Source organism: Dioszegia hungarica, assembly GCF_025882075.1.
Source record: "Dioszegia hungarica strain PDD-24b-2 chromosome Unknown MKK02contig_8, whole genome shotgun sequence".
Classification (NCBI taxonomy): domain Eukaryota; kingdom Fungi; phylum Basidiomycota; class Tremellomycetes; order Tremellales; family Bulleribasidiaceae; genus Dioszegia; species Dioszegia hungarica.
Genome location: NW_026515770.1, coordinates 1,133,059 through 1,159,178, shown reverse-complemented (window position 1 = coordinate 1,159,178; position 26,120 = coordinate 1,133,059). Strand labels below are relative to the sequence as shown.

The following is a 26,120-nucleotide window of genomic DNA, read 5'->3' as shown; positions in this document are numbered from 1 at the left end:
CGCCACACTCGCGATTGGAGGGTGAGACGTCATCGTGGAGCTTTGCAGAATCTCATGGACTGTCGAGATACCAAAGGATGGTCAGGGGCTTAGATTGCGGTCATCCCTTCACGAGTGGCGAGGAGTCGACTCGGGACTGGGCATATAAGCCTGGCGACGCAGCTCTGATTTTACCATTCGCCCATCCTCCTCACCACTTTCATTCCAAAGCCTCCAACCTGACTACAGCTCTCACAACCCCACCCTCACACGGACCAATCCTCACTCACAAGCATGACCGACTCCCAGGAACCTGAGTTCATCACCTACGATCGTTCTCCGGGGGCCCCGGAGGAGGACAGCGATGAGGGCACACAGGTCATGACTGACGTCCCGCCCCCAACTGATTTGGCGAGCTGCGTTTCTGCTTCAGACGCTCTGGCAGAGGACAGCGGTTACTCTGTTGCAGATCGGAAGTTCATCAGCTTCTGGTCAGACAGGGCAAAGGATGCCGGGCTTCCAGAGCACGGCCGGTGGCTGGTGCTCACAGGAGTTCGCGCACGAAACGAAGTACGGAAGACTACCGCGTCGAAGACTGATACGCGGTTTTACGATTATCTCTTTTCCAGATACGTGTCCTCTTTCTTTTCGGCGCACGATGCTCCTGCCGGCAGCTCCATCGGCGAGGAGCTCAAGGTAAGCCCGCCGGGGCTTGTGTCGAAGGATGTCGACCGAAGCGACCTCGATGGCTTCCTTGACGCGGTCAACAGCCGGCCGAGACTTCTGTCTGAGGCCGCCGCTGGTCTCTCGGCGTACTATCGCAACTGGAGTCCGGAAAAGCCGCCATTCAAACTTCGGGTCCGTGTGTCGGAAAAGCACGCGAGGGATGGCGCTGCTTCCACCACCCAAGACTCCGCGGAGACTGAGCCAGCCGACAAGGAGTAGCGAGAGGTAGATGACCATCTTGCTGGCGTCCGGATAGGAGAGGAAACAGATGTGCGCGAGTGGCGGTGACATGCATGATGAGTTGTTATCAGCAACTGAGGTCTACTCGCAGGGTGATATCGTGCGATATACATGTACATGGGTCAGAGGCTTCTAGCTTATAGCTGAGACTGCTGCGCGCGACTATGACGAAATATAGGTCATAACTAACGCTTCTTGGCCGTGCCCCTCTTCCTCCCACCCCCTCCCCGCCTTGACCCACCCCATCCCCTGCCCCGTCCCCACCCTCTCCCCCTCGTCGCCTTCGCAGGAGCACTCGGTCCACCCAGATCTCCCTCATAATCGTCCTCATCCTCCTCGACATCATCATGACTGACCAGCGTCCGCCCTCCGCCTCTGCCCCGCCCCCGCGTCCCTCCCGCCGCCCCTCCTCGCGCAGCCTTGGTGACCCTCGCCTTCTTGGCGGGCGAGGCTCGAGGTCCCGCCTCCTCGTCATCCGACTCTGCCGTCCGCTGTTGCTGTTTGGCTTTCGACTTGTCCGCCCCGCGCCGCCAGTGATTCATGTAAAAGTCCTGCCACTTTGGCGGCATTCGACTGACGGGCATATAGCCCATGTCCTCGATAATCTCCGCCGAGCCGTCGCCGTTGTCGTGGGAGCGGTCCTCGAGTGCATCGAGTTGACGGAGCAGGTTGCCCTTGGGAGCGGTGCGCGGGGCGGATTGGAAGTTGGAGGGGATGAGAGGACTGAGGGGTGCCCGGGATGTGGATCTGGCGGGGGCTGGACGTCTGGGTGGAGAGGGGCTGAAGAGATTATCGAGGTTGGGCGAGGGACCGGTCTTGGATCCGTGGGAGGGTTTGCTACTGACCAGCTGGTCGAGGTCGACGCCATCAAAGAAGTCAAGAGGGAGGTCGTCGTACTCATCCATGTCATCGTCCTGCGGGGCAGGCTTTTTGACGGGGGGTTTGGATTTGGGTTTGGGTACGGGCGGAGGTGGCATGGAGAGCCGAGAGGGACCGGCTCGCGCGTTGACGACCGGGGCAGGCTTTGCCCTGACCGATTTGACCGGCATGGGTTGTTGGCTGGCCAGCATGCAGAAGTTTTCGTCCTCGTCCTCCTCGAAGGTTTCTTCCTGGGACTCGTAAGGTTCCAGCCCTCCCCTTTCCCCCTCGTCCTCGTCATCCTCGCTTCCGTCTGTCTCTTCCGGCTCGTCCACCTCCTTCAAGACCTGCCGCTCGTACTCGCGTGTGAACGCCTTGCGGTCCCCGCCGACAGATGGGTCGTACTCGTCATCCTCTCCGTCCGAGAGGACGATGAACGCCCGATTCCGAGCACGAGCAGTGACGGCTGCTGACCGTTTGGAGGAGCGCGATGGACCAGATCGAGAGGCAGATGGACGGGCGACGGTACTTTTGTTGGTGGAGCTGCCAATGAAGGGAGGGGAAGCGGTATCACGAGTGGCTTTGGACTTGTGGGTGGAGGGAGAAGATGTCCGTTTACGACGGGCGGCAGAGCGGGGTGAGGTGGGGGAAGGGGTCCAGGCGATCGCCACCTCGTCCTCGTCGTCCGACTCTTCGATATGATCGGCGGCCTGGGACGTCGAAAGCGGCATCTCCGTATCGCTCGACTTCGCCAATCCCTCTCCATCCGGATCAGAGTCTTCCTCCTCGGATCCTCCACCCTCGGCCCTCCGAGCGCCCTCCCTCTCATCCTCATCTCCATCTTCGTCTTCTCCGCCTTCCTCCCCATCTGCATCTGCCTCCTCGTCCGGCACATTTCTATGCCTGGGGGAGTTGACACGAGATCGTTTGTCCCCCGATGATGCTGGACTACGATCGTCCACCATAGTCACGTCATATGCGTCCAGGTCGGCGCCAGAACCGGTAGCGGATTCTGGGGAGGAGAGGCGGACATGTCGAGCCGGGGTGGATGAGGGACCGGGGGTGGCTGTGCGTCGTCCTCGATCGGTGACCTCTGGCGGATCAGCACTGTACACAGCTATAATTTCAAAGGCGATGTTGACTCACCCTTTCCATCTGACTCTGCTTCCTTCCTCTTCTTCATAAACACCGGTGCCATCCGGGTACTTCGCCTGTATCTCTCCTCCATTTCCAGCGAGTCCACTGATCCCGACCTTTCCTTCTCTTCCCGTCCAGGCGGACAAGCCTCCCACTGGCTCGCCGTGATATCCTCTATGCCCATCATGTCCTCGTCCGATGTGGTCGGCGCAGGGGGCGAGCGAGATTGCGCAAAGTTCCGCCCTGCATCCGCACGAAAGTTACTGAGAGGGTCCTGTGGAGCGATAAACTTGTTGGGGTCGACTTTGTCGGGCGATGAGCCGAAGCGGGTGGAGCTGGGGGAGGGCTGATCGGACTGGCGAGGGGTGCGCGCGGGAGGTGGACGAGGGGAGGTGGCGTGCGATGTCATGTGGGTCGATGATCGACTTCCGGTAGACGTGGGGCGGATCATGGCGGCTAGATCCTCCTTCGTCTGTGGTAGGGCGCGAAGGGAAGTTCATGAACGGGGGACAGCGAGAAACAGCGATGGTGAGAAGGAAGATAGCAGGGCGCGACGCGTCGAATTGACTTTCCAAGCATGCCGTAAGTGATGACTCACCTGAACGTCACGTGATCACTTGAAACACGCTTCAAGGTCGCGCCCTGCATCACTTCTTTCTAGCCTGGCACATTGACGTGAAGCTACCCGGCTGCGAGAGCGATCTCGCGGTGTCAGTAGCCAGCACCGATTGATCCCTCTCCATCATACGACGATAGTACTACATCCGTATCCGATCCTTGCATGAAGGAGGAGCGCTGGATCGGCATCCAAACGATGTGCCGCCACATCTTGCGCGTCTGCTCTACACGTATCACATCAGCCCGAACGTCTAGCTTGCTAGCCGTCCATAGACATGGAGGGTCATCATCAGACCTCGTTAGTATGTAATTGGCCGTCTACGCGCCCCGCTGCATCTGCCGATCGGAGATGGAAGACCGGAGATGGACCGCTCATGGCTTACCTTGCTTGGAGGGGTGTCCGGTCAAAATAGGTGGCAGAAACCCAGTCACGGAGACTGCCGGTACGAGTCTCTTCGGTGCAGACATCACTACCAATATGTCCCACTAAGTTTCCGCTCCTTCGCTGGCGCGCTGCGCCTTGTTGAACGCTACTGCTTACTCCGCTTCAGTTTTGACGTGCAAGACATCGCCGTATGAGCCATAGCCGAAGCTACTAATGGTACTCAGTCTCACTGTCCAGAGCTTCTCAATCCTACGGGTCAGAGTAATCCATCACCACCATCCACGCCATTAACGCCATCAATATCGAGCCCGGCAGCCGCCAGAGTCGGCCTCCGTAGGCCTGACTCGCTTGACTGGTGTGCTGGCGGACAGCGACTTTCTGACCTTATTAGAGGGGATAGAGCTACGAGGATCGGTCAAGTCATTGATCTCCCTACCTCAGACATCATGGGATCGGGTCCTACGGGGAGACTGCTTGGTCATCAACTGACGCGATTGACTTTGCCACCACCTTGACCTGTCTCAGACTGCCATATCTGATATACTTTGCTTGCCGAGATCGTTCTGCCTTGCCGGATATTATGCAAGAGAAGCTATATTGAGGTATCTCTGAGGTTTACAGTCATGAGCATGCTCACACGCTGCATCCGCAGGCCTCCTGTCTCTGGCGAGACATAGGAGACCAAGAACGCACGGACCTCATGACTGTCCAACAAACCTAATATAGTCGAACCAGGTCGCATCACTTTCTGCAGCTCTTCCATCACACAGCAATAACCGTGCTAGGTCTAGCCAAAAGCAGGCCTCCGAACACAAACATCACACCATTAGCACCCGGACGGCCCGCTCAGTGCGTTCACATTCCCCACCACCCCGCAGAATGACCATCGACGGCGTATCGGTCAACGATGGGAGCGTCGAGACGCGTCGATCTCCGTCCCTCGCGATCAGCGCCATCAGCGCTGGCGAGTCAAGCACTAGCGCGATCAGCAAGGCTAAGGCTCCTCGAAAGCCCCGAGCGGCTGGCGCAGCTGCACTAAAGCCTCGAAAAAAGAACGAGCCGCTCCCGATCGAGGTAGGGAAAGCTACTGGGTCCAACCCGCAAAAGAAACCCTCGGGAAGCCGGAAGGGCAAGGAGAAGGCGGATCCGCTGCCCGAGGAGGTCTTCGAGGTGAAGGACGAGGAGGGAGAGGATGATGATACCCCAGTATTCGTCGGGCAGGCGATGGCTAAGAAGCTGGCCGAGCGGTTCTCGTTCCAGCAGGAACCGCTCGGTACTAGTGTCTCATCAGCGGACTCTTCGTCCGCAGAAGCGAAGGAGAAGTCAAAATCCGCAAGGGGCCGTCCGAAAAAGGAGCAGAAGGGGACAGACGGGGGAGATGGCGCGGTGACGGTGAAGACAAGCAAGGGGAAGGGGAAAAAGAAGGAGGCAGATGGGGAAGGAGGGACACTGGTTCTGCATCCGCCCAAGGACGCGGAGCCAGCGCCTGCTTGGCTTGGCGGAACATATCATATGCTCAAGGTCCTCGTAGACTGTCCCCTGTGCGCGACAAGGTGGAAGAAAACCGAGAGCGGGCCTGCACGATGGGTGAGTCCGAAATGCGTATCTAGCTAGACCAAGTGATGATAGTGAGCTGATGGAATTTCAGCGCCATATCTCTTCCTGTCTGCCACCCCTCTTTCGACCTCCAAACCCTGCTCCAGATCTGCAAAGACTGGTCAGCGACGCCCTCGAGGCGATACATGCTCAAGACGCCCCTTCGACCCTGCTTGATATTCACCTAGCTCGGGGTGATGTCCAGGACCAACGGCCGCTGTCGCCCACCGATGCGAAGACCGGGAAGGGGAAGGGACCCTCAACGAGGCAGTGGATGAGAATGACGCGCGTCCGAGCCGCGGCAGAGAGGGACGAAGGATGGGATGCAGAGGTGTCCGAGCGGGTGCGCGCCCTGACGGAAGCAAGCCCCACCAAGCGGCCCAAGCTTGAGCGCGGACCTAAGGGCGTCTCGGCGTCCCCATCCAGCTCCCCTCCGCCATCTTCCTACCCGTTGACACAGCCTCTCGGAGAGTCCTCTCTGGCGGCGCAGTACCTTCGTCGGCCATCCACGCCTCCCGCACCGCCCGTACAACCTGCCCCTCCGACCCTATCTCAGCTATACCGAACGGCTCCCGTGCCTCCAGAATCTACAGCCCAGCCAAACTCTTCTCCTCCTCACTCCCGAGTCAGGCCTGCTTCCCCTCGCCCTCAATTCCAGATAAGATTCACTTCCCCTACTCTCCCTGCCGACCATCTGTCGCCCGCTAGCGCGTCTCCCGCTTCGCGGAGTAACTCGGCGGCCAAATCGCCCACGCCTCCACCACTTCCTCTCGAGTCTTCCCGTTCAGATTCTCCCGAAGAAGCAAGCTTCCCCCTCCCTCCACCGAGTCAAAAGCGGACCGGCCGTTTCTGCCTCGAAGCCCTTTCCCCCTCCAGCCAGCGAGCTCTCGGTCTCGCCGAGCCCTTTCGAGGAAGGGGAAGCCCGCACGTCGACGGGGGCTTCTCCGGCAAACGCGGATCGGCGGGGCTCGGGGATGGCGGAGTGGGCGGATCGCTCTGGGGGAGCAAGCGGAGCAGGGTCGAGGGGATTGCCAGATGAGGACGGGTTGTCAGTGGATGAGAGGATGGATGTAGCGGACGCGAGCGAGTCAGGGGGCGCAGACGTACCGGAGGATGAGGCATACCGCTCTTCGGTATCACTGCGTTCCGACACATCCCCCACAGCTCGACTGGCTCGTCGCGGTAACCCCTCTGCTCTGGGCGCATACCGCTCTCCCGCGGTACCCGATACCCCCTCCACGACTGCCTCCTTCTCCCCTTCCCGGTTCGAGGCCTCACCCACCCTCTCTCCGGGTGTCAGAGGTCTGTCTGTGACGCCTCGTAACATCTTCCGACCCCGGATTTCTGGCTCAGCAACTCCTACGGCCCAAGCCGGTCCGAGCCAAGCTCCTCTCAACGTCGACCGGATGGATGTGATTGACATGACGGACGAGGAAGACGACTGGGGCGGAGGAGCTGTGCTACAGTGGGACGGAGTGGACATGACCGAAGACTCGGCTTCGTCCGTTGCTCCGGGCGATGCGGGCCTGGATACGGATGCGATGGAGGACGAGGAAGAGTGGGGGAGGGAAGCGTATCTCGAGTACGACTGGAGTGGGGATGATCATGGTGACCAGGAGCCTGGAGGAGGGATAAGTGATGATGATGATAGCGAGGATGATGAGATGCTGGGGGAGAGGGTTCTGAACTCTGAGCTCGACGAGGGGGATGACGAAGAGGAAGAGGAAGTAGAAGAGAGTGAAGAGATCGTCGAAAGTGGAGATGCGTCACGCGGAGAAAGGGCAGGATCAGAGACTCTGGAGGAGCTGAGTACGAGGGGGATGCCCGACTATGCTGCCTGGGAGCTGAAGAAGCTGCAGGTGGGTAGAATGTTGTTGTCAGCGTTGTGTATGAAGTAGTCCTGACTGTGCAGCGCATGTGTGAAGGCTACGGCTACCGGCCCAGCAAAAATCACAAGGCCCTCGAGAAGCTCGCGGTCGCATGTTGGAAAGCCCTCAATCCTGCACCGGTCCTCGACCCCGAGCCGGCCGCCACCCCGCCACCCGCGCCTGCCAACAAAGCAACGAAGGGCAAAGCACGCGCCAAGCCGCGCCAGGACTCGGTCTCTTCCGCGGAAGTTCTGCTGTCGACCAAGAAGCCCGCGCCGAAAACTAAGGCTAAGGCCAAGGGGAAAGGGAAAGCGGCCGAAGAGGAGGTCGAAGAGGTCATCCCGATTCAGAAGCGCTTCGCGGCGATGATCAAGGGGGACGGTGTGCTGTATCTCCGGATCTTGCAGTACGAGGTGAGCTTTCTTTTCTGTGTTTGGCACAGCTCAAGCTGATATCGTAGCCCATCGCTTTCGACGAGCTCATCAGCAAGTGCACCCACACCGGGATCAAGGACAAGGGCTGGAAGATCCAGCTGAAAAAGTTTTTGGATTTCGAGGTAAGTTAGGTTTCACCTCATTCCTAACATGTTTCATCGCCCCGATTCCTCTCGCGTTCCGTCTCACCTTGCCAAAACACCTATGACGTCGTGCTCAGCTGACCTCGCCACTAGGGCATCACCTTCTATACCGAAGATCCGACCGGTGTACGCCGGAGTCGACACTAGATCGGGCGATGCCACATGGTCATGGTTGAGCCGGGTATTACCGCACAGCCCATGTCATTCCATGGCTGGGAATGCCAGCCACCCCGAAAGTTCCTCCGCCTATATATAAATCTCCAAACCCTTTCATCTTGATTCTTCATCCATCTTTACACCCATCCACCCGACCGAGTCATCAGACATCGTCCTAGGTCCAGACCCTACACTCCCATCCACTTCTACTTCCACCCAGACCTCGGAGTCACCCAAGGTCGTACCGCCTCCACTTCCATACCCAGCTCCTCATCGTCAGCGGCAAAGAGCCAGTCAACAGAGCAACAAGTACCGACAAGGAAGCAAGTAGACAGTGAGTGTGATAGCCTCCCTCTCGTTCACCACCTTCCCCTCCAGACTCCGCCCATGTTGCCATCCTCATCATCTCGCCCTGCCCCCCGCCTCCCGTCCCCTCAGCCCTTCCTCCATGCCCAGCCTCTTCCCCTCATCCTTTTCTCCCCTCCTTCGCCTGACTCAAACCCTCCGTCATCCCCTCCCTGCCTCTCATTCTCCCCCTCGATCCTCTCCAACCCACTACTCTTACACAAACACCTTCACCGCGATCAAGTCTCACAGAGAACTAGGATCTTCCAAACATCATGTCTACCACGCCCACCCTCCGGCGGGTCCGCGCTCACTACAACCTCGCTCGTAGTGCGGACCACTCGTCCTACAACTACCCCCTCCCCGCGCGGCCTGCTCAGCCGGATGCGGTCAAGCTCACCCGTCTCCTCGAGCGGGTCGCGGCTCCCCAGACGCCCCCCATCGTCCACTCCTACTACTCCGACACCGGCTCGGTCGGCGGCGCGCCCATTCCGCAGCTCAACGAAGGTCCCCAGCTCCTCCACCCGCGTCCTACCCGGCTCATCTCGATCCCCAAGTTCATGCAGCAGATCGCTCTGCACGCAAGCGACCCAACCAAGGAGGCGGACCGGGACATCCCGACGCCGAGAAACACCCCCGTCACTCTTGATGGGATGCGTCAGGTGGCGAGCAAGACCCACCCCGTCGGGTTCTACCTCCCTCTCACCCCCTCTCCTCCTCCCAAGCCGGTGAGGCCCCCAAGGAACCCGGCCAGGTTGGCTCCGTCGCCCGAGGTCATCGCGCCCCCGCCGTCGCTCATCGTGCCGCCGGTCGCAGCCATCACCCCCATCGCGGCTCCGGTCGCGTCCATCACCGGCATCACGTCGCCGGTCGCAGCCATCGCCACGGTCGCTGCCTCCGTGACTGTTGCCGTCGTTACCAACGTCGCTGCCGCCTTCACTGCGGCCGTCAATGGCGCCATCACTGCCACCGTCGATACCCCTGTCGACGTCGTTGGCACCGGCTTGATCTTGTCGGACGCCACCGCTGTGGACCAAGATGGCACGACCGCCACGGACGGTTCCGCGGCGGACAAGGACAACGCGCAGGCGGACCCGGAGCCCATGGGCTGGCTTGACTGGGCCGTGGGGTCTGTGCACGACGCCCTCGGCTTGGGCTCAAGCAGGGAGGTCAGGGAGGCGAGGGAGGCGGCCGAGGTGCAGGGGTACGACATGGTCTAGAGGCGGAAGCGAAGGCCCAGGGATCACTAAGGTATCTCTTCTGTAGTTATATACTTGGGTGCTTCCCTCTGCTTGTAGCTTCTTGTATCTTCCGGGTCGTGTAAAAGGTCTGCAGTAGTCGCAGTAAGAAAGAAATATGTATTCTCCGTAGTCGTCGTCTTCGCACTGCCAGTCATGGCCAATAGTTCACTATATCGATCTGCATCCAGATACTCGACATACTACTTTACTGCTACTATACTTTCTCCGCCATGTAGGCTCTGCTCAGAGTCTCGTCAATCAGGCCGCAAGACCACTAGCATCGTCAGCTTTCGTTTGACGTCATCGACGAGGCGGTAGCTCACATGACACCGCAAGCAGCACGGCCACCGGCGTTACCAGTCTTCAAGCTGTCGGCGTGCCCGCCCCTGCCAAAGTCATCGGTGCCGGCGTGGACGACGACGGAGCGGCCGATGATGCTGTACGGGCCGAAGAGCGAGATGGTCGAGTCTGGTTATGTGAGCTATACCTCGCAGACCTCATCATAGTATAGACAGCTTACCGGTGATCTTGACAGCTGCAGTGCCGGAACCGTCAGTCTTGACGTTACCTGAAGAGTCAGCTCCTGAACGACAACTCTGGACGTATAGCTGAGAGATGACATACCGAGATCGCCGACATGCCTCTCGGAAGCGTCGGGTCCACCGTGGTTCTTGCCGTGAGGGTTGAAGTGGGGGCCGGCGGAGGTGCACCCGTTCGAGTTGTCTCCGAACTCGCTGGAAGGGTCAGCTGTCAGTCTCAGGCGAGGCGCACGGGAACCTTTGCCAGCTGGGGCCAAGCAGGAGAGATGTGGCCTTGGTATGGGGGAGAGTAGTGAGACTTACTGGATGTGGAAGCCACGCTCGGCGTTAGCGTCGAGGCTAGAGATCTGCAACTGTCAGCTACAGACCAGACCTACATTGCCAGAGGTACTCGTAACTCACGTCACCGGAAACAGTGACCGGCGCGCCCTCCTTCTCCTGGGTGAAGGTGATGACACCAGCGACCTGCGAATCGCCCTTGAGTACAGCTACAGCCTACTCATTGACCGCGCAGGACGAAGGAAAGAAAGGAAGACGGAGCGAGAGTAAGAAGGCAGGTTGAATATGGAAGAAAGAAGGCATGAGTCAGCGCTTTGATCCCTTTCTTTTTCCACCCGGACCTGTCTTGGTCCAAGCGCCGAGCAGTCCCCACGTACCTTGACCATTTTGTATGTGATTGGGTGAGTTATGTAGGTGGTATGTAGAGGTTTAGCGGTGGTTGAGGCAATTGTCGGAGAGGGTGAGGCCTCATGATGGAGCGCTAGCGGAGCGTCGGCGCGGTGGAGGCCGATGCCGAGATAGCGGGATTAGGGATGTGGCAGCGTGGCACCTGCGCACAAAGCAGCTGGAGATGGGGCACCAGTGGGGGCATCGGCCTCTTTAGTCCCAGGTAGTATAGCGGAGAGTCGATAGCACGTCCAAGCTCTATATCTATGCATTCTACACGCCCACACGACAATTTTCCAACGCCATAATCAACACATCCTCCGCCCCCGCCGCCTCCAAATCATCCATCACCCTCGCCACCTCCTTCTTCTCCACCATTGCACTGACGGCGACCCACCCGCCCTCGTCCAGGGGACTGACGGTCGGTGCGCGCCGACCGGGCGTGATTTTGAGAGCAGTCTCCAGGGCGTCCCGCTGGATATTGTACGAGGCGTAGACGTAGCGCTTGGCAGCGATCACACCGGCGATTCGGGACTTGATCATGGGGAGGATCGGGGCGAGGGCGGGTGTGAGGGTCGGGTGAGGGGTGCGGGAGGTGATGAGGACGGCTTCGGAGGAGAGGAGGGTGTGGATTGCGTGAAGGCCCGCTGCGCGCATGGTGTCTCCGGATTCTGGACATCAGCTTTATCCCACATGAGCAGTAGTCACAGCGCAGCCGAGGTCAGCGGGGTATAGTAGGACGAGACTTGCCGACGAGATCCACTGGAATAGTCAGCTTCAGATTCTCTGATCTTGTCCTTTATGCTTGAACTCACCAATCCCATCTGCCATTCCCAGAGCACAAGCAGCCTCCACACTCCCACCGACATACTCCACTTGCGTCTTTCCCCCCTTCCCACCGCCGACCTGCGCATCCACCCCTCGGAACAGCTCCCCGGCGAGCACCTCAAAGCTCGTCGCGATCCGCTTGCCGCTGAGCTCCTCGATCGTCTGGTGCGGGCTGTTGACGGGTACCTGGAGTTGCAGCTTGCACTTGCCAAAGCCGAGTGGGTGGAGCTCGGTGATTTCGTCCGCGTGGGTGGATTCGGCAATCATGTCTTGGCCGGTGATGCCCAGGGCGACGGAACCGAGGGCTACGAAACGGGGGATGTCGCCGGCGGGGAGGAAGACGCTGAGTGTCAGCATGGACTCCCACCGAAGCCTTGCTCCAGCATTGCCCTAAAGCCTCTACTGTGCCGACTACTCTACAGAGAGCCCACAAAGCCTGACTCCAGGACGACGAGATCGCTTGACCTACAGTGCTATTGGGTGGTTCTGGACAAGAGCGACGTCTAGCCGGTGCGCCCGGTTATACTTGATATCCGCACCTGCGAGGGTCAGTATCTGTCCAGAGATTCCACAGGACCCTGCTAAGCCGAATGTCTGGCCAAGCCCAAGTATGACCTGCACTTACCAGCTAACAGCTCCAAGCACTTCTCGTGCAATCTCCCCTTCTTGGGGATAGCAAACAACAGCCTATCCTTCAGATTCTCCACCAGCAGGCCCATAGCTGACTCGGCACCGAATCTAGATCTGCTCTCTGAGGAGCTGATAGGCGCTGTGCCCTGCGGTGAGCCTGCCCGGGCCGAGAGGGGGACCGGGGGGAGGGGCGAGGGAGCACGACCGTTCGGCTGGGCCATCTTGCTGAGTATTGCTTGCTTTTGGCGTTGATAATTCGCAGATGAGATTAATACCCCGCTGCTTCGAGGTGACCGTTATATATGAGCTGTAGATGACGATAACAAGATGTATAGCAGAGGTGAGAGAAGCACGTTTGCTTTGGATATTTGACCAAGTTTTGGCGGACTCGAAAACAGGTCATCGCACGGACCGGTATGCCGTCATTTCTCGCGCGCCTAAAGAATTCGCCGGCCTACAGTTCCGGCGAGCCTGGAAACAGCCGGACGGGCCTACCCTTTAGGCGTGCCGGTCGCGTTACGCGCGCCGGTTACAGGCACACGCACCAGTCTGCAGGACAAGGGGGTAGAAGGAGGTCGCATGTTGAGCTTGGATCTTATAACAACCATCATACAGAGTAACATCTCCAGCATCAGCACAAATACGAGCATCTGCCAGCTGTATCTAGCCTTGACGGAGCAGGGAATCTTATTCGGACTTCATTGACGGAGTGTCCACAGACCCAGGGCCGACCTTCGAGGTATCTATACCAGCCTTGTGAGTGCTGGTGGACCTCAATGAGCGAAGCCATGCTGATTGATCAGCTCCTCAGCAAACAGATACACATTCTTAAAACTAGCCGAGAAGCTCTTCCGATTCTGCCGAATAACATGGCGCAAGCAGCGGTTGAAGCGATGCCGGGGGAGAAGCCCGAGGTGGTGGCTCACACTGGCAAGAATGAGCAAGAAGCGCTGCCCCGGAAAGGTCAGTCCCATGATATCCTTTGCGAAGGTCTCTGAACGACCACAGTAGCGGAGATGCTGACGTCTGAAGAATCGTCAATACCAACAGCAACGTCAACCTCGGCGACATCCTCCGAACCAGCCACCCTCCCCCTCACCCAATCCTCCTTGAACCCCCTGGCGAGCTCAACCTCCATTCCTCCCCCCTCCAACTCGGCAGACCTATCCGGTGGCACGCCAAAGCTCGCACGCCGGTCCTCACAGTTCCACTCTTCCCGGCCCGCTCCACCATCACCGGTCCCGTCCCGGCGAGCCTCCCAAATCAACTCTCCAGCCCTATCCCACCGAGACCGCGCATCCTCCACATCGTCTTCTGCGGGGCATGGCAATCTCGGCGCGAGCTCGAGCTCTTCGGGTGGTGCTGGCTCTAGCGGGGGCCTGGGCCGTAAGCTGAGCTTGAGCCAGACGAACCAGAGCGCCGGGCTGAGCAGCCGGAATAGTATTGCCAAGAACCGGCCAAGGAGCAGTCTGGGCACGGCGATGTATACGGGCGGCGGGGATGATGGTGGGATCACTGGTCTAGGCCTCAAGGAAAAGCAAATATCGCATTCTGCTCCCTCGCCTTCCCCTTCGCAACCCTCTGCTCTCGCTCAGTCGTCCGGAACGGAACCGCCAGCGTCGGCCGGCAGCACCTTATCGCCCAAGGCGTCGTCCGCCTTCTCGACGACCATCGCGCACAACGAGAGCAGTACTGCCGACTCAACCTCCATCTCGCCTACTAGCCTTCCCGCCTCCCCGGAGGCTTCACGTAAACCCTCCATCACACCCCTCGTCATCCGCGACTACGCCTTTCCCGCCTCGGACGACCGGTACCACGGTATCCGCCTCCCAATCCCCGCTGCCGAGTCGTCCTCTTCCTCCCGGCTCTCCTCCTTCCTCGCGTCGACTGTCTCTCAATCGGACCGACGCAGCTCCTCGGCCGGCGAGAACAAGCGGGATAAGGAGAAGGGATGGAGTTTCTCCATGCTCAACTGGCGGGGCTTCATGGGCCGGAAATCGCGCTCCAACTCGCGCTCGGACTTTGCCAGCTCTGGCCCAGCGGAGGATGGGAGCGCTATCGCGGATGCAGAGTCCGAGCCGGACATCACGGCGACGGGCGGCGGGGCGGAGGATGATTATGCATTCGAGAGCAGTAGCGAGGATGACGAGGAGCCGTATGGGCTGTACAGGGCCGCATACGCGTTCGAGGCGGAGGGAGAGCACGAGATCTCGCTGGAAGAAGGGGAGGTGGTGGAAGTCAAGGGGAGAGGAGGGGGTGAGGGGTGGGTCATTGCTGTAAAGCTGAAGAAGAAGGATGGGGCGGGGGCGACGGATGAGGGTGGTGGGGAAGGGAAGGATATGGTGGAGGGACTAGTACCCGAGGGGTATTTGGAAAAGGTGGATGAAGAGGAAGTGAGGACGGGGTTGATACATGCCGGATACCACAGTGGGCAGAGGCGGACGGTGGCCCCGGATGGGATTAGTGAGGAGCCAGAGGAGACGAGCGATCTGGAGACTGGTGCGGGGCGATAGCGGTAAATTGGCTGGAGTTGGATGGATGGTGGACACTGTATAGAGCGGTAGGGAGATGTACGATATCGGACCAAGGATGTGAGCCTTGGGCGCCTAGGCTTTGGAGCCTGTATGCGGATTCGGGGTCATAATAATCAACCCAGCCAGTTCGTCGCAGTAGACTCTGCAACCGCGTTATATCCCAAAAGATAAGCAGGCTAGACAGATGGAACAGATAGGCGACGGAGAAAGCGAGATGCCGATAGTGGTCAGCATCTGCCATCTGATCAACGATCAACCGGTACCATGTCTCGCTTACCTCTTCACGATGAGAATCGCTATAGCACAGACATGTCCCGTCTCTGCTCAGCCAGGGGTCTACTCTGGTGCCGAGGCTAACGTCGATGACCTCTTCATCACCCTTCGCCGAAATTTGGAGGACGCCGAGCAGATCGTCAAGGACGCGGTTCAGCGGCATCAGGCCGATGTGGTCTGCTTTCCAGAGTACTTCCTGCAGGGTATCTTGAACGAGGGGCGACAGGTACGCCACTGGTCTGCCAAGATACCCATACACGCTGTGATTTCTCTGCTGACATCTGCAGTACCTCAGCATCACCTCGCAATGGCTCGACACTCATATCGCGGGCATGGCCCGCCGTTACTCTGTCGCCATCACAGGAACGATCGTCCATGGGGCATGCGAGGGCCTCGCCATACCGCCTCAGCGGGATCCGTTCGAGCCCGCTAGCGTAGAAGGTTCTTCCTCAGCGCGACAAGAATGGGTCGACTATCTCGGACAAGCGAGCGAGGCCCTCGCGAACGACTCGAACTTCCGGCTCGTGAATGAGGCATTCTACTTTGATGACAAGGGGGAGAAGCGGGGTCGATATACCAAGAAGAACCTTTGGCATCCTGAGAGGTGAGTGTGGCTCTGGACGGGTAGTACGAGCGAGGCGAGGGAAGCTGATGGACAGGGAATACCTTGAACCGGGGACCATCGATGAGCCTGTCTTCACGACACCTTGGGGCAAGGCTGGTTTCCTCATCTGTAAGTCTATCGCTAGGTATCTATCGGACGTTGATGGATAGCTGATCACTCAGGCTGGGATCTCTCACACCCGGCCGCAGCCCAAAGTTTGGCCGATCAGGGAGCAGACATCATCTTCGCGCCGGCATACTGGCTGGGGATTGATTCTGAGCCGTAGGTCCTCCATATGTCCCCTCTTCCCCTCCGGTATCCCCCCTCGTTCTCTCCTTCTCCATATGTCTAGCCCTCTTGTCGCAATTCTACGTTCGGATGAGTTGAGCTTACATCCTAGGATGGTCTCCCGATATACCTCCAACCCCGACTACGAGCTCAACCTCCTCCAGTCCCTATGCTCCGCCAGAGCATTCGAGACCGAGACCGTACTCATACATACCAACCCCGGAGGATCTCGGTCTGAGGGCTTCATGGGCGGCAGTGGAGTCTGGGCGCCCCTGATAGGCAAGGTGGGCGGGTATGACGAGGGATCTGGCGATGTCGGAGCGGTCGGTGTGAAGATCGTGGAGCTTGATCTGGGGGTTTTGTCGGTCAGTTCTGATCTCATTGTCTATATAGCGGCACCTGGGCTGACCAAACAGGATGCGAGGGAGCTATACAAGATTCGGGAAGATGCTGCTATCCGGAATGCTACGTAGCATGAACTTGCACTACCACACTTTCTCCTGTTCCTGCAGTTCCACCGCCTCCCTCATCGCATCAGGCACGAAAACCATCCCCCTCGGCGCGCCCTTGATCCCAAAGGTGTCCTTCATTTGCGCCAGGTCGACCGGTACCGCCAGCTTTGTGCATGAGAGTATGGGGTACGCGTAGTCATAGCCGGCGTAGTCTGGATGGTATGCGTTGTAGTCCGAGTTCCCGGTGCTTCCATCTTCGGGGAGGAAGTTTCGTCTACCGCGGGAGGGTGCAGATGAAGAGGCTGGCGGGAGATTGTGCTTGGGTGGCCGGACGACAGGGCTGCCGACATCGCATATATACCGGATGGCAGAGATGGGCGCGGTCTCGTAGAACCAGATACGCCGGAGTGTGGGTGGATAGCGGACCTTGCGGAACTCGTGGGACTTGGTACGGGACACGATGAGGGCCATCCAGTCTTCGCCGGCTCTGTGAGGGTCAGCTTTGACCTGAGGCTCGAGCGCAAGTTGAGTGACATGGGCCGGCTTACCTGCGGGACATGGGCAGGATGATGTCTGTCTTCGGTAGCGACGACTTCTCGCTCTCTTGCGCGGGACGGCGGGACATGTCATGCGTAACAGAGCATCGTCAAAACCAGAATGCCGTCTCGAAAAATCTTCGAGGCGCGCTCGGACGTCGACCGCAATTCCGGCACGAGCTGAAACCTTGGCTTACCCAATGCGAGAGAAGTGCACATGTGGCTATGTAGTAAGCATACAGTAGGTTGCATGCTCATATGGTACTGATCACTACCATACCTTCTCCTGCTCCCCCAAGTCCAACGCCTCCCTCATCGCCTCCGGCACGTATATCATCCCCTTCGGCGCCAACTTGATCCCATAGTCCTCCCTCATCCTCGCCAGCGGGATCGCCTCCTTCAACCTAACGCACGACAGAACGGGGTAGGCATAATCGCAATTCGCGAACAAGCCAGTACGGGCATTGTACTCCGCGTTTCCTATCGACCCGTCATCCGGGAGCCAAGAGCCCGGGGAGGTGTCTACTTCGCCAGCTGAGGGGGAGGGGCGGATGACGGGAGGACCGATTTCGCAGACGTAGCGAATGGCGCTAATGGGGGAGGTCTCGTAGAACCAAACGCGGCGGACGGAGGCGGGATAGAGGACTTTGCGGAATTCGTGGGTCTTCTGACGGAGTACGATGGTGGTCATCCAGTCATACATGTCGCTGGGGCGTCAGCGCTGCACTACAGAACGGGGTTCGGGGGGACGAGGGACGGACATACGTGCGAGACATGGGGAGAATGATGTCTGATCGCACTGTGGTGGTGAGGGGAGATTTCTTGCTCTTAACTGACATAGTCATGGCGGTGGTGTGGATGGCAAGTAGAGCATTGAACGAGGAAGCTTCGAAGCATCCTCACTAGAGCGCCACATTCGCTTGTGTGCCTACACACACTATCTCGCTCCCGGCCGGGGGGCGGCGGCCTCGAGCTTAGACAGGAATGATTCTAACTCGCCATCGCTTTTCAACTATCGGCCATCCTCAGGGTAGTTAGACACACTTATGGACCCGGTGCTCACCGACGTTGCAGCCATGTATGCCGCGCCTGGCTGTCGTGCGGCCCTGCAGTGCCGCACTCTCAAAGAGATCCACATTCCTTGCGTTTCATGACCAGCTTCTCAGGGTTCAGAAAGTTTTCGACCGGGACCAGATCTTCTCAACCTCTTCTGCCAGCCAAAGCGCGTCCCTTCCTCGCTCCTTATACTATCCACGGTGAAGTCGGTAACACCTCTGTCCGTCGCCGTGAGCTGCATCCTATGCCAGGTCTCTCCTCGTTTCAGACCACATGCCATTCCGGTTCCAGCGAGCTAGTACTTCACTTGAGCCTCATGTTGGATGACGTTCTACCCGCAAACAATTTCAGAGAAGCTCTTTTGTCCTTTCACCCCATCCTTTGGCTGGATCACCTTCAGCTCACATCAGATTACCTTGCCGCAAAGGGCACACGCAGCTCACTTTAGATCATCGCTTATCTTGCAGCTGGTTCAGCCGGATTCGTACTCCTCTCCTATCCTTGATCGACCACCTTTCAGCGTACGACCGCATCCGAGCGACTTTGACCCCCCTCCACCTCCCTTGGCGACCGGCACCTCTCACCTCACCCTCTGGCTTCTCAGAGATATATCGAACCCAAAATGACGGCTACTCGGCCTCCCTCCGTCCAGTCCCATCCCGTACCCTCCGCCTCTGCCGCCGCTGGCCCATCCACCGTCCATCACGAACACCGGGACATCAAGATCCAGTCGGACGGAAAGATCATCGAGACGGTCACTGTCGAGGATACAAAGGTCGTACCCGCCACCGACGCAGACGCAGCTGTTGCAGCCGCAGCCGCTGATCCAGCGGCACCAGGAGCAGGGGGCGGAAAGAAGAAGAAGAAGAAGAAGGGAAAGGGGAAAGCTGCTGCTGTGGCGGACGCAGACGAGGACGGGGAGGAGATCATCGAGGTCATCACCACTACTACGCCCGCCGCTCCTGGCGCTCCGGCCGGTACCACCACCAACACTACCGTCATCACCCACACCCATCCCCCAGCTGCCGACTCAGCTCCCGTCCCTGACCCTACCCCTAACCCCATCATCGCCCCCGTCGCCAAAGCTCCATCTATAGCGCCGACTATCCAGATGGACAGCCACGATCCGAATGATGGAGAAGAAGTTGTGATTAGGACTGTAACAGAAACGACAACTATCAAGCGGGTTCCAACCCCGCCTGCCGCCCCCAGCATCCGCGCCCCCAGCATTGCCCCTCCGCCATCCATCGTCCCTCCCACCGTTGCCGCTGCACCTACCTTAGCTGCTCCAGCGACCGTCATCTCGGTGGCGCCTCCGCCTACGGTCGTCGCTGCGCCCACTGTCGCTCCACCCGCTACGGTGATAGCAGCTCCCTCGGCGGCCCCTGCTATCGTCACAGTTACCCACTTTGAGGCGGCGCATACTCATCGTGCCCCCTCCGTACGAGCCCCGTCAATCCGGGATCCCTCCATCTACGCGCCCTCCGTCCGCGCTCCGAGCATCTACCAGCCCCATAGGGAACGGACGTACGACAAGGAGGTCGTCACCGAGGTTGTCACCGCGACCGTCACCCGCGCCCCAAAGCCCGCCACCCCAAACACCCAGCCCATTCCTACCGTCACTCTGGCCCCGGCGCCAAGTCTTCCTCCGCTCGCTACTGTCGCGCCCGCCCCTCCCTCACCTGCTCCAAGCCACCGCTCCGACCGCTCTCATCGGTCGCACCGGTCGCACCACCACCCGGAAGTCATCGTCAACATCTCGGTGCCGTCCGCCCCTGCCCCAACTGCTGCTTCTGCGCCCGTGGCGATCCCGGAAGTATCCATCACCCCTCCCTCTGCACCACCTCCGCCCACCTTCATTACCACTACCAACCTCGCTGCTGCGGCCGCCCCCGTCCCTCCCTCTCCAGCCACCTCGGTCCGGTCTCTCAAGTCCAGCTCGGGCGGGATGAAGCTCCCCAAGTTTCTCCGGTCGACTCCAAAGGCCGGTACTATACCGGAAGAAGGCGACGTCGTGGAGAAGATCACGACCACCACATACGTCACCCGCAAGCCGTCTCCGCCGCCCGCGATGGCGCAGCATGTCGTGCAAAAGGCGCCGATGTATGTCAAAACATCACGCCGCCGCCTACCCCAGCACGGGAGCAGGTGATCACTACCACGGACTATGGGCGTCCGGGCCAGATCCGAACGGCCACTCGGACCGTGCCTATAGCTGCGCCTGCTCCTCCGGCGCCACCACCTATCCCGGTAGCTCCTCCCACTCCGGTCTCGCCTCCGCATCAACACAACAAGGTCGTCGAGACTACTACGGTCGAGACGGTCACGTACCCCTTCCATTCGGGCGGTACTCCACCACCTGCGCTAGCTGCGGCGGGACCTGCTGTCCAGACCAACGCGCCAGCCGAGACCACCAGGACAACGACTACCACGACGAGCGTGCCAGCTCCGGCGGCTCCGGCAGTCACGACCGGGTATCCCAGTACGCCATATCGAGGGGACATCAAGCCTATTCCATACTGTAAGCTTCATCCCCCTTTTTGCGTTCCGAGAATTTAAGCTGACATTCCAGTCGACTACTCGTCTATGATTAAGCGCACCCCTCCCAAGCGGAACCGCCTGCTCGACTTCGCCTCGCCTTACCTGCCCCAGGTGGCCCCGCCCGTGAACCCTCAGCAAACTATCACCACCACCACCATCCATCCCGACCACCACATCACCACTTCCACTCGCGCCGTCCCCGCTCCCCTTCCTGCTGCCCCTACTCAAATCTACTCTCAGCAGCCATCCCGCTCTCATACTCCCCTCCAGGCACCTACGTCCATCCTCCAGCGCCAGCCCACCATGCTTCCGCAGACGACTCCCGCTCCTCGTACGGTAGCCAGCATCTCCATGGACATCGATCGTGATGTCAATGGACACGAACACGTCCATGCCAAGATGCACGACTACACCCAGCTCCCTCAGATGCAGCAGAGGCAGGATCAGGGTCTGGGCTTGGGTGTAGGCGGAAACACGCCGGTCGTGCAGACGCAGATTGGGCTAGCCGGGGCAGGACCAATAATGGAGACCAAGTCGGAGCGGAGGGAGCGGAGGAGGCTGGAGAAGGAGGAAGAGAGGGAGCGGAGGGCGGACGAGCGGCAGAGGGAGAGAGAAGCAAGGGAGCCTGCGTATAGGCGGATAGGAGGGTTTGCACCTGGTCCACGTTCGGAACGGTGAGTTTAGTCCTGTGTCCGATAGTGTCAAGCTGATCTCAACAGGTATGCTGCGCCGAGGGATCTGGGTGACATTGAGAGGGCTGCGAGGGAGAGGTATGAGAAGAAGTTTGCGCCCACGGAGGCCAAGCCGTTTGGCGGGATGCCGGGTATGCCTGGATTGGGCATGGGTATGGGTGGGATGCCAGGTATGCCGGGTATGATGGGTATGGGAGGTATGAGAGGGTGAGTTCAACTTCACGACCCTGTAGAACGAGATTCCAAGCTGATATATCAGACCAACGGGACCACCGCTCTTCCCCGCTCCACCACCACTCATGGCTCAGCGTCCGGCAATGTACGGTCCGCCCCTCATGCCGTCTATGGGCATGATGCCGGGCTTGATGGGCATGGGAACGGGTATGGGACTTGGCGGGCCGATGGGTATGGGCCTGGGCATGGGCATGGGGATGATGCCAGGGATGGGGATGGGATTGGGGATGCCGAACGGAATGCCCATGGGCATGGGGATGGGCGGTCCGATGGGCATGAGGGGTCCGCCAGGGATGGGTGGGGGCGGGGGCAGTATGGCGGGGATGCCGCAGGGTATGGGTGGGATGGGAATGCCTGGGATGCCAGGAATGGGAGGCATGGGCCCGATGGGCGGGCAGGGGATGAGCGGACATAGGGGTATGGCTACTGTTGCTGCGAATACCGCAGCTCATTGATCCATATATCGTGGTAGCTACGTCTGCAAGATGTTACTAAGAAGCACATGAAGATCGCTTGGACTTGTCAATGTCGGAGCATCGGCATGCATCGAGATAAATGAACCATTCAACAAGGGATTTTCACCAAAAAGCCCCTTTCCTCCGGAGCTTCGGGGTTGGTGCTGCGATCCGAGCGGTCGTCTGCCAGGACAGACTCCAGGTGAGTCTGTAGGGAAGGTCTCCACTGCGTATTGAAGAGATCCCTCTCTGCAGCACTTCCCCTGACACCGGATATGAACTCGGCCGCGCGGCGGAGCTTGCTGGGCGAAATGCGGCTGAAAGTGGCGGCGCCTTCCGCCACGGTGACAGTGTCAAGTCCGTCACCCGTCCTCTCCTCCACATAGACATCAATGTTGTCCTCGAGCTGAGTGATTCTTGTCATCACGAAGCTGTGTTCCGAGGGCAATTGCGGCCCGAAAGTGTGATGAAGTGCCGAGGCGATGTCGTTGACGTGGTGGACCCGGTCTGAGTTCTTTCTGGCTTCGATCGCTACCCAGTCTGTTCCCCTCCAATCCGCTCTCTGTTTGGCCAGTGTAGCCTGTTCCTGAGTCATAAAGAACTCCTCTGTCCCCCGCAGGGACGCGATTGGAACGGCCACACACAACGACCTTGTCCCCTGAGCCGCATCTTCCCCATCGTCGCATCTCATCAGAGCGTCGATGATTGCATTCAACATCACAGCTGAAGTGTGGTCCGCACGCACACCTTTGGTAGCCGATCTGAAGACAGAGATCAGGCGCACGTGTTGATCAGGACTTTGGAAGACAGTATGCGCGGTACTCATCGTCACAGGCGCTCTTGCGTTCGACGAGAGACTTCGAGGGGTGAGAGTGATGCCGAACAGGAGTGCCTTCAAACCCCCGGAGCTGCCGTATCTCGGATTGATCTCGGTGATGCGCGTTTGAAAATCCTTCGCGAGTTCCGAGCCGTTAACTGCCGCCAAGAAGGCACCCTCAAATACACTGACTGCTGGCTGGCTGATGCCAAGTGCAGGAGGAGGAGGGGCGTAGCTCATGATCGCGTCGATGGGCGAAGACGAGCTGGAATTGATGGAGAGTCTTGGGTATCAAGTATTGCCACCCACCGAAAGGATATGGGCGTGGTGGCGGTAGGATATCTGTGAGGTGAAATAAGACAAGGGGGTGGCACGCTGAATGGGGGAGCCAGAAGAAGGAGAGAATGTCGCAGAGGCTGTAGTACCGCAAGCAGGGTGTTGTAGTTAGTCTCAATGAGAAACAAGTATGATTGCAATCAGTGGCGATATCACGAGGATAACGCTCTAGTCGCGAGCTGGACCACTCCTTGCAGTATCGTCAGCTTCAAAGGATCAAATTCGCCCATGGCGTGATCACTGCAACCATAAGAACTCCGCCCGAGGTATCATGGTCCCTTTTACGGGCCCCTCCGAGAGCCGTCCATCATGATACGATCATTTGAGTTGGGTCAGTCAACCCTAGGCTGTGCCTACTGTTCCGTCAGATGATTTGAGCGCTATTGAGTGATGGCAAGAAAGACGGTCCTGCATTGCGAGCCTCTACTCTCGCGACTGATCCGACCCATTTCTACACGTGAATAGCTTTGTCGTAACTTGCCATAGCGGCCTCCTTGAATGCTATCACGAGTCAGCGCACATCTCCCTCATGAAAGGTCATGATGGTCTCTAGACATACCTTCCGACAATGTGGGGTGAGCGTGGCAAGTCCGTGCAATATCCTCCGCTGATGCCTTATACTCCATCGCCAATACAGCCGAGGCGATCATTTCACCCGCGTTGGGACCTGATATGGTCAAATATGCTATCAAGCAGATAGACGAGCAGACAGGTGGACATACCGATGATGTGGCATCCAAGAACCTGATCTGTGTCCTTCTCTACGAGCTGTACTTGTTAGTCACGCCCACTGCATCCAATCTCGATGCTCGGCTTACGAATTTGACGAAGCCACTGAGGTGGATCAGCTCGATGTTCCACGGGAGAGGAAGGAGGAAGCTCACCCTGCATCCTGGTTCGTCTTCGCTCGCGAGTTGGCGGCAAAGGGGAAGTTTCCGACCTTGTACTTGATCCCAGCAGCCTTGAGCTCCTCCTCGTTCTTGCCGACCCAAGCGACCTCAGGGTGCGTGTACACGACTGACGGGATAGCATCGTAGTTGACGTGTCCGTGACCGTGTTTGATGATCTCGACAGCGGCGATACCTGAAGGTCATCAGCTGGCTGTTCTGAATAAGGAGATGGTCGGTCCAGACTGACCCTCCTCCTCGGCCTTGTGAGCCAACATAGGACCGAAAGTGACGTCCCCGATGCACTTGACGCCCTTGGCGGAAGTGTTGAACTGGTCGTCGATGATGATCCGTCCGCGGTTGTCCATCTCCACGCCGATCTTGTCGAGGCCGAGGCTGGCGGTGACGGGTCGGCGACCGATAGCAACGAGAACGACATCAGCCTCGAGCTGTATGATCAGCTCTACCCTCCACCTGCTCACCAAATTCCGCCACTCACGGTCTCCTCCTTGCCACCCTTAGCGGCGTCCACCTTCAGCGAGACAGTGTCCCCGTTCCGCTCGGCGCTGATGACCTTGGTGTTGAGCTTGAACTTGAAGCCCTGTTTCTGCAGGATCTTCTGGAACTGCTTGCTGCGAACGTCAGCTACAGCAGTACCAAAGACAAGCTCAAAGCTCACCCGACCTCCGCGTCCATACCCGCACCTACTGCGCCGAGGTACTCCACGACCGTGACCTCTGCGCCGAGACGAGACCAGACGGATCCGAGCTCGAGACCGATGATACCACCGCCGATAACGACCATCTGAAACAGTCAGCTCTGCGTCGCGACCTGAAACGGTACGGAGCTCACCTTCTTGGGCACCTCCTTCAAGTCCAGAGCACCGGTACTCGAGACGATCCGCTCCTCATCAATCGTGATCCCCGGGAAAGGAGTCACCTCCGATCCAGTGGCAATGATGACGTTCTTCGCCTCCACCTGGGTCTCGCCACCCTCGGTCAACTTGACGTTGACCTGGGTAGGGCTAGCAAACGACGCCTCGCCTTTGATGTAGTCGACGCCGTTCTTCTTGAACAAGAAGCCCTCGATACCGCCCGTCAACGCCTTGACGGAAGCGTTCTTGGCAGCGAGCATTTTGGGAAGATTGAGCTTGACTTCTCCGACGTCGATACCGCGGGCGGCGAGGTCGTGTGTCGTTTGGTGGTAGATGTGAGAGTTGTTAAGCCTGCGCGTCAGCTAAAATCAGAGCTCGCGTGAAATCTTAGCTTACAGTGATTTGGAGGGGATACAGCCGACGTTCAAGCAAGTTCCACCGAGAGCTCCTCGCTTCTCGATGCAGGCAGTCTGATCCGTGAGCACTCCTCCGTGATCCCTTCAGTATTTCCCCCTCCAGCTCCTACATCTTCGATCTTCGAGATATCCGCCTCTCAAGCCGTCCGACCTGCGGCGAAGGCAACTCTGCTCGTCCCCACTCAGTCGCACCCCAATCTCGTCTCTGCTCCCATTTTCGGCTGAGCCATCGAGGTCGCACAGCCCCTCCGTACCATGCCTTCTCCCTCCTTGCCATTCCCAGTTCCACAAGGGCGTCTGACGCAGATACGTGACCCACCTTGAGACCCAACTGCGCCGCCTTGATAGCCGCCACATATCCTCCCGGTCCACCTCCGATAACAACAACATCATACGGTTCCGTCGCCGATGCCAATCCGCGCCTATTGCTCGGGACATTGACGCATCGCAGAAGACCGCGCGAGGCGACGTATGAGGAGGAAGGGTTGGAGAGGGGGCGAAGGAGGTTAGGGGACTGTTTCAATGATTAGCGAGATTTGATAAATCGGAGGAGAAGGGAAGCTTACGAAGGGAGTCCGGGACAGCATGATTTCTAAGTTGGATTTTTCGGGTGGTCTATGATAGCTGGAGCGTCCGTGGTTCCGTCTCTTTCAGCTGCGAGATGTTCTAGGCAGAGATATAGATGGAAAGGCAAGGTATGAAGACGAGAAATGGTTAGCATCGGCAGAGCCTTGGG

General features: G+C 58.8%; 13 protein-coding genes across 13 annotated transcripts; 6 read left to right on the top strand and 7 right to left on the bottom strand.

Moving 5' to 3' along the window:
- Positions 1-170: 170 nt before the first annotated feature.
- MKK02DRAFT_32864 (uncharacterized protein) lies at positions 171-3,391 on the bottom strand (the record flags this gene model as incomplete). Its single annotated transcript, XM_053088591.1, has 5 exons — positions 171-218; positions 270-292; positions 528-1,019; positions 1,136-2,896; positions 2,950-3,391. 5 exons carry the CDS (start codon positions 3,389-3,391, stop codon positions 171-173), a joined length of 2,766 nt encoding a protein of 921 aa, XP_052945222.1.
- A 1,431-nt stretch (positions 3,392-4,822) lies between these two features.
- Positions 4,823-6,578, top strand: MKK02DRAFT_44133 (uncharacterized protein; the record flags this gene model as incomplete). Its single annotated transcript, XM_053092791.1, has 2 exons — positions 4,823-5,530; positions 5,592-6,578. The coding sequence occupies 2 exons, from the start codon at positions 4,823-4,825 to the stop codon at positions 6,576-6,578; spliced, it is 1,695 nt and encodes a 564-aa protein (XP_052945221.1).
- Positions 6,579-6,603: 25 nt separating this feature from the next.
- MKK02DRAFT_44132 (uncharacterized protein) lies at positions 6,604-8,131 on the top strand (the record flags this gene model as incomplete). Its single annotated transcript, XM_053092790.1, has 4 exons — positions 6,604-7,398; positions 7,452-7,820; positions 7,868-7,963; positions 8,078-8,131. 4 exons carry the CDS (start codon positions 6,604-6,606, stop codon positions 8,129-8,131), a joined length of 1,314 nt encoding a protein of 437 aa, XP_052945220.1.
- Positions 8,132-8,760: 629 nt separating this feature from the next.
- MKK02DRAFT_32862 (uncharacterized protein) lies at positions 8,761-9,705 on the top strand (the record flags this gene model as incomplete). Its single annotated transcript, XM_053088590.1, has 1 exon — positions 8,761-9,705. The coding sequence occupies one exon, from the start codon at positions 8,761-8,763 to the stop codon at positions 9,703-9,705; it is 945 nt and encodes a 314-aa protein (XP_052945219.1).
- Positions 9,706-9,984: 279 nt separating this feature from the next.
- MKK02DRAFT_44130 (copper zinc superoxide dismutase) lies at positions 9,985-10,930 on the bottom strand (the record flags this gene model as incomplete). The annotated part of the gene is made up of 7 exons (XM_053092789.1): positions 9,985-10,000; positions 10,050-10,194; positions 10,247-10,294; positions 10,351-10,460; positions 10,569-10,612; positions 10,668-10,742; positions 10,922-10,930. 7 exons carry the CDS (start codon positions 10,928-10,930, stop codon positions 9,985-9,987), a joined length of 447 nt encoding a protein of 148 aa, XP_052945218.1.
- Positions 10,931-11,204: 274 nt separating this feature from the next.
- MKK02DRAFT_44129 (uncharacterized protein) lies at positions 11,205-12,610 on the bottom strand (the record flags this gene model as incomplete). Its single annotated transcript, XM_053092788.1, has 5 exons — positions 11,205-11,602; positions 11,673-11,693; positions 11,747-12,102; positions 12,229-12,298; positions 12,385-12,610. 5 exons carry the CDS (start codon positions 12,608-12,610, stop codon positions 11,205-11,207), a joined length of 1,071 nt encoding a protein of 356 aa, XP_052945217.1.
- Positions 12,611-13,258: 648 nt separating this feature from the next.
- MKK02DRAFT_44128 (uncharacterized protein) lies at positions 13,259-14,902 on the top strand (the record flags this gene model as incomplete). The annotated part of the gene is made up of 2 exons (XM_053092787.1): positions 13,259-13,352; positions 13,398-14,902. The coding sequence occupies 2 exons, from the start codon at positions 13,259-13,261 to the stop codon at positions 14,900-14,902; spliced, it is 1,599 nt and encodes a 532-aa protein (XP_052945216.1).
- Positions 14,903-15,209: 307 nt separating this feature from the next.
- MKK02DRAFT_44127 (carbon-nitrogen hydrolase) lies at positions 15,210-16,496 on the top strand (the record flags this gene model as incomplete). Its single annotated transcript, XM_053092786.1, has 6 exons — positions 15,210-15,422; positions 15,484-15,800; positions 15,856-15,929; positions 15,983-16,082; positions 16,201-16,426; positions 16,482-16,496. 6 exons carry the CDS (start codon positions 15,210-15,212, stop codon positions 16,494-16,496), a joined length of 945 nt encoding a protein of 314 aa, XP_052945215.1.
- Positions 16,497-16,573: 77 nt separating this feature from the next.
- MKK02DRAFT_44126 (uncharacterized protein) lies at positions 16,574-17,165 on the bottom strand (the record flags this gene model as incomplete). The annotated part of the gene is made up of 2 exons (XM_053092785.1): positions 16,574-17,027; positions 17,089-17,165. 2 exons carry the CDS (start codon positions 17,163-17,165, stop codon positions 16,574-16,576), a joined length of 531 nt encoding a protein of 176 aa, XP_052945214.1.
- A 182-nt stretch (positions 17,166-17,347) lies between these two features.
- On the bottom strand, positions 17,348-17,852 carry MKK02DRAFT_44125 (uncharacterized protein; the record flags this gene model as incomplete). The annotated part of the gene is made up of 2 exons (XM_053092784.1): positions 17,348-17,783; positions 17,842-17,852. 2 exons carry the CDS (start codon positions 17,850-17,852, stop codon positions 17,348-17,350), a joined length of 447 nt encoding a protein of 148 aa, XP_052945213.1.
- Positions 17,853-18,754: 902 nt separating this feature from the next.
- MKK02DRAFT_32859 (uncharacterized protein) lies at positions 18,755-22,054 on the top strand (the record flags this gene model as incomplete). Its single annotated transcript, XM_053088589.1, has 5 exons — positions 18,755-20,239; positions 20,281-20,653; positions 20,705-21,347; positions 21,393-21,572; positions 21,625-22,054. 5 exons carry the CDS (start codon positions 18,755-18,757, stop codon positions 22,052-22,054), a joined length of 3,111 nt encoding a protein of 1,036 aa, XP_052945212.1.
- Positions 22,055-22,163: 109 nt separating this feature from the next.
- Positions 22,164-23,111, bottom strand: MKK02DRAFT_44123 (uncharacterized protein; the record flags this gene model as incomplete). The annotated part of the gene is made up of 1 exon (XM_053092783.1): positions 22,164-23,111. One exon carries the CDS (start codon positions 23,109-23,111, stop codon positions 22,164-22,166), a length of 948 nt encoding a protein of 315 aa, XP_052945211.1.
- Positions 23,112-23,658: 547 nt separating this feature from the next.
- MKK02DRAFT_27559 (uncharacterized protein) lies at positions 23,659-25,971 on the bottom strand (the record flags this gene model as incomplete). Its single annotated transcript, XM_053087368.1, has 12 exons — positions 23,659-23,708; positions 23,767-23,874; positions 23,930-23,975; positions 24,026-24,041; positions 24,092-24,290; positions 24,345-24,543; positions 24,594-24,726; positions 24,774-24,898; positions 24,947-25,319; positions 25,365-25,438; positions 25,704-25,898; positions 25,951-25,971. The coding sequence occupies 12 exons, from the start codon at positions 25,969-25,971 to the stop codon at positions 23,659-23,661; spliced, it is 1,539 nt and encodes a 512-aa protein (XP_052945210.1).
- Positions 25,972-26,120: the final 149 nt, after the last annotated feature.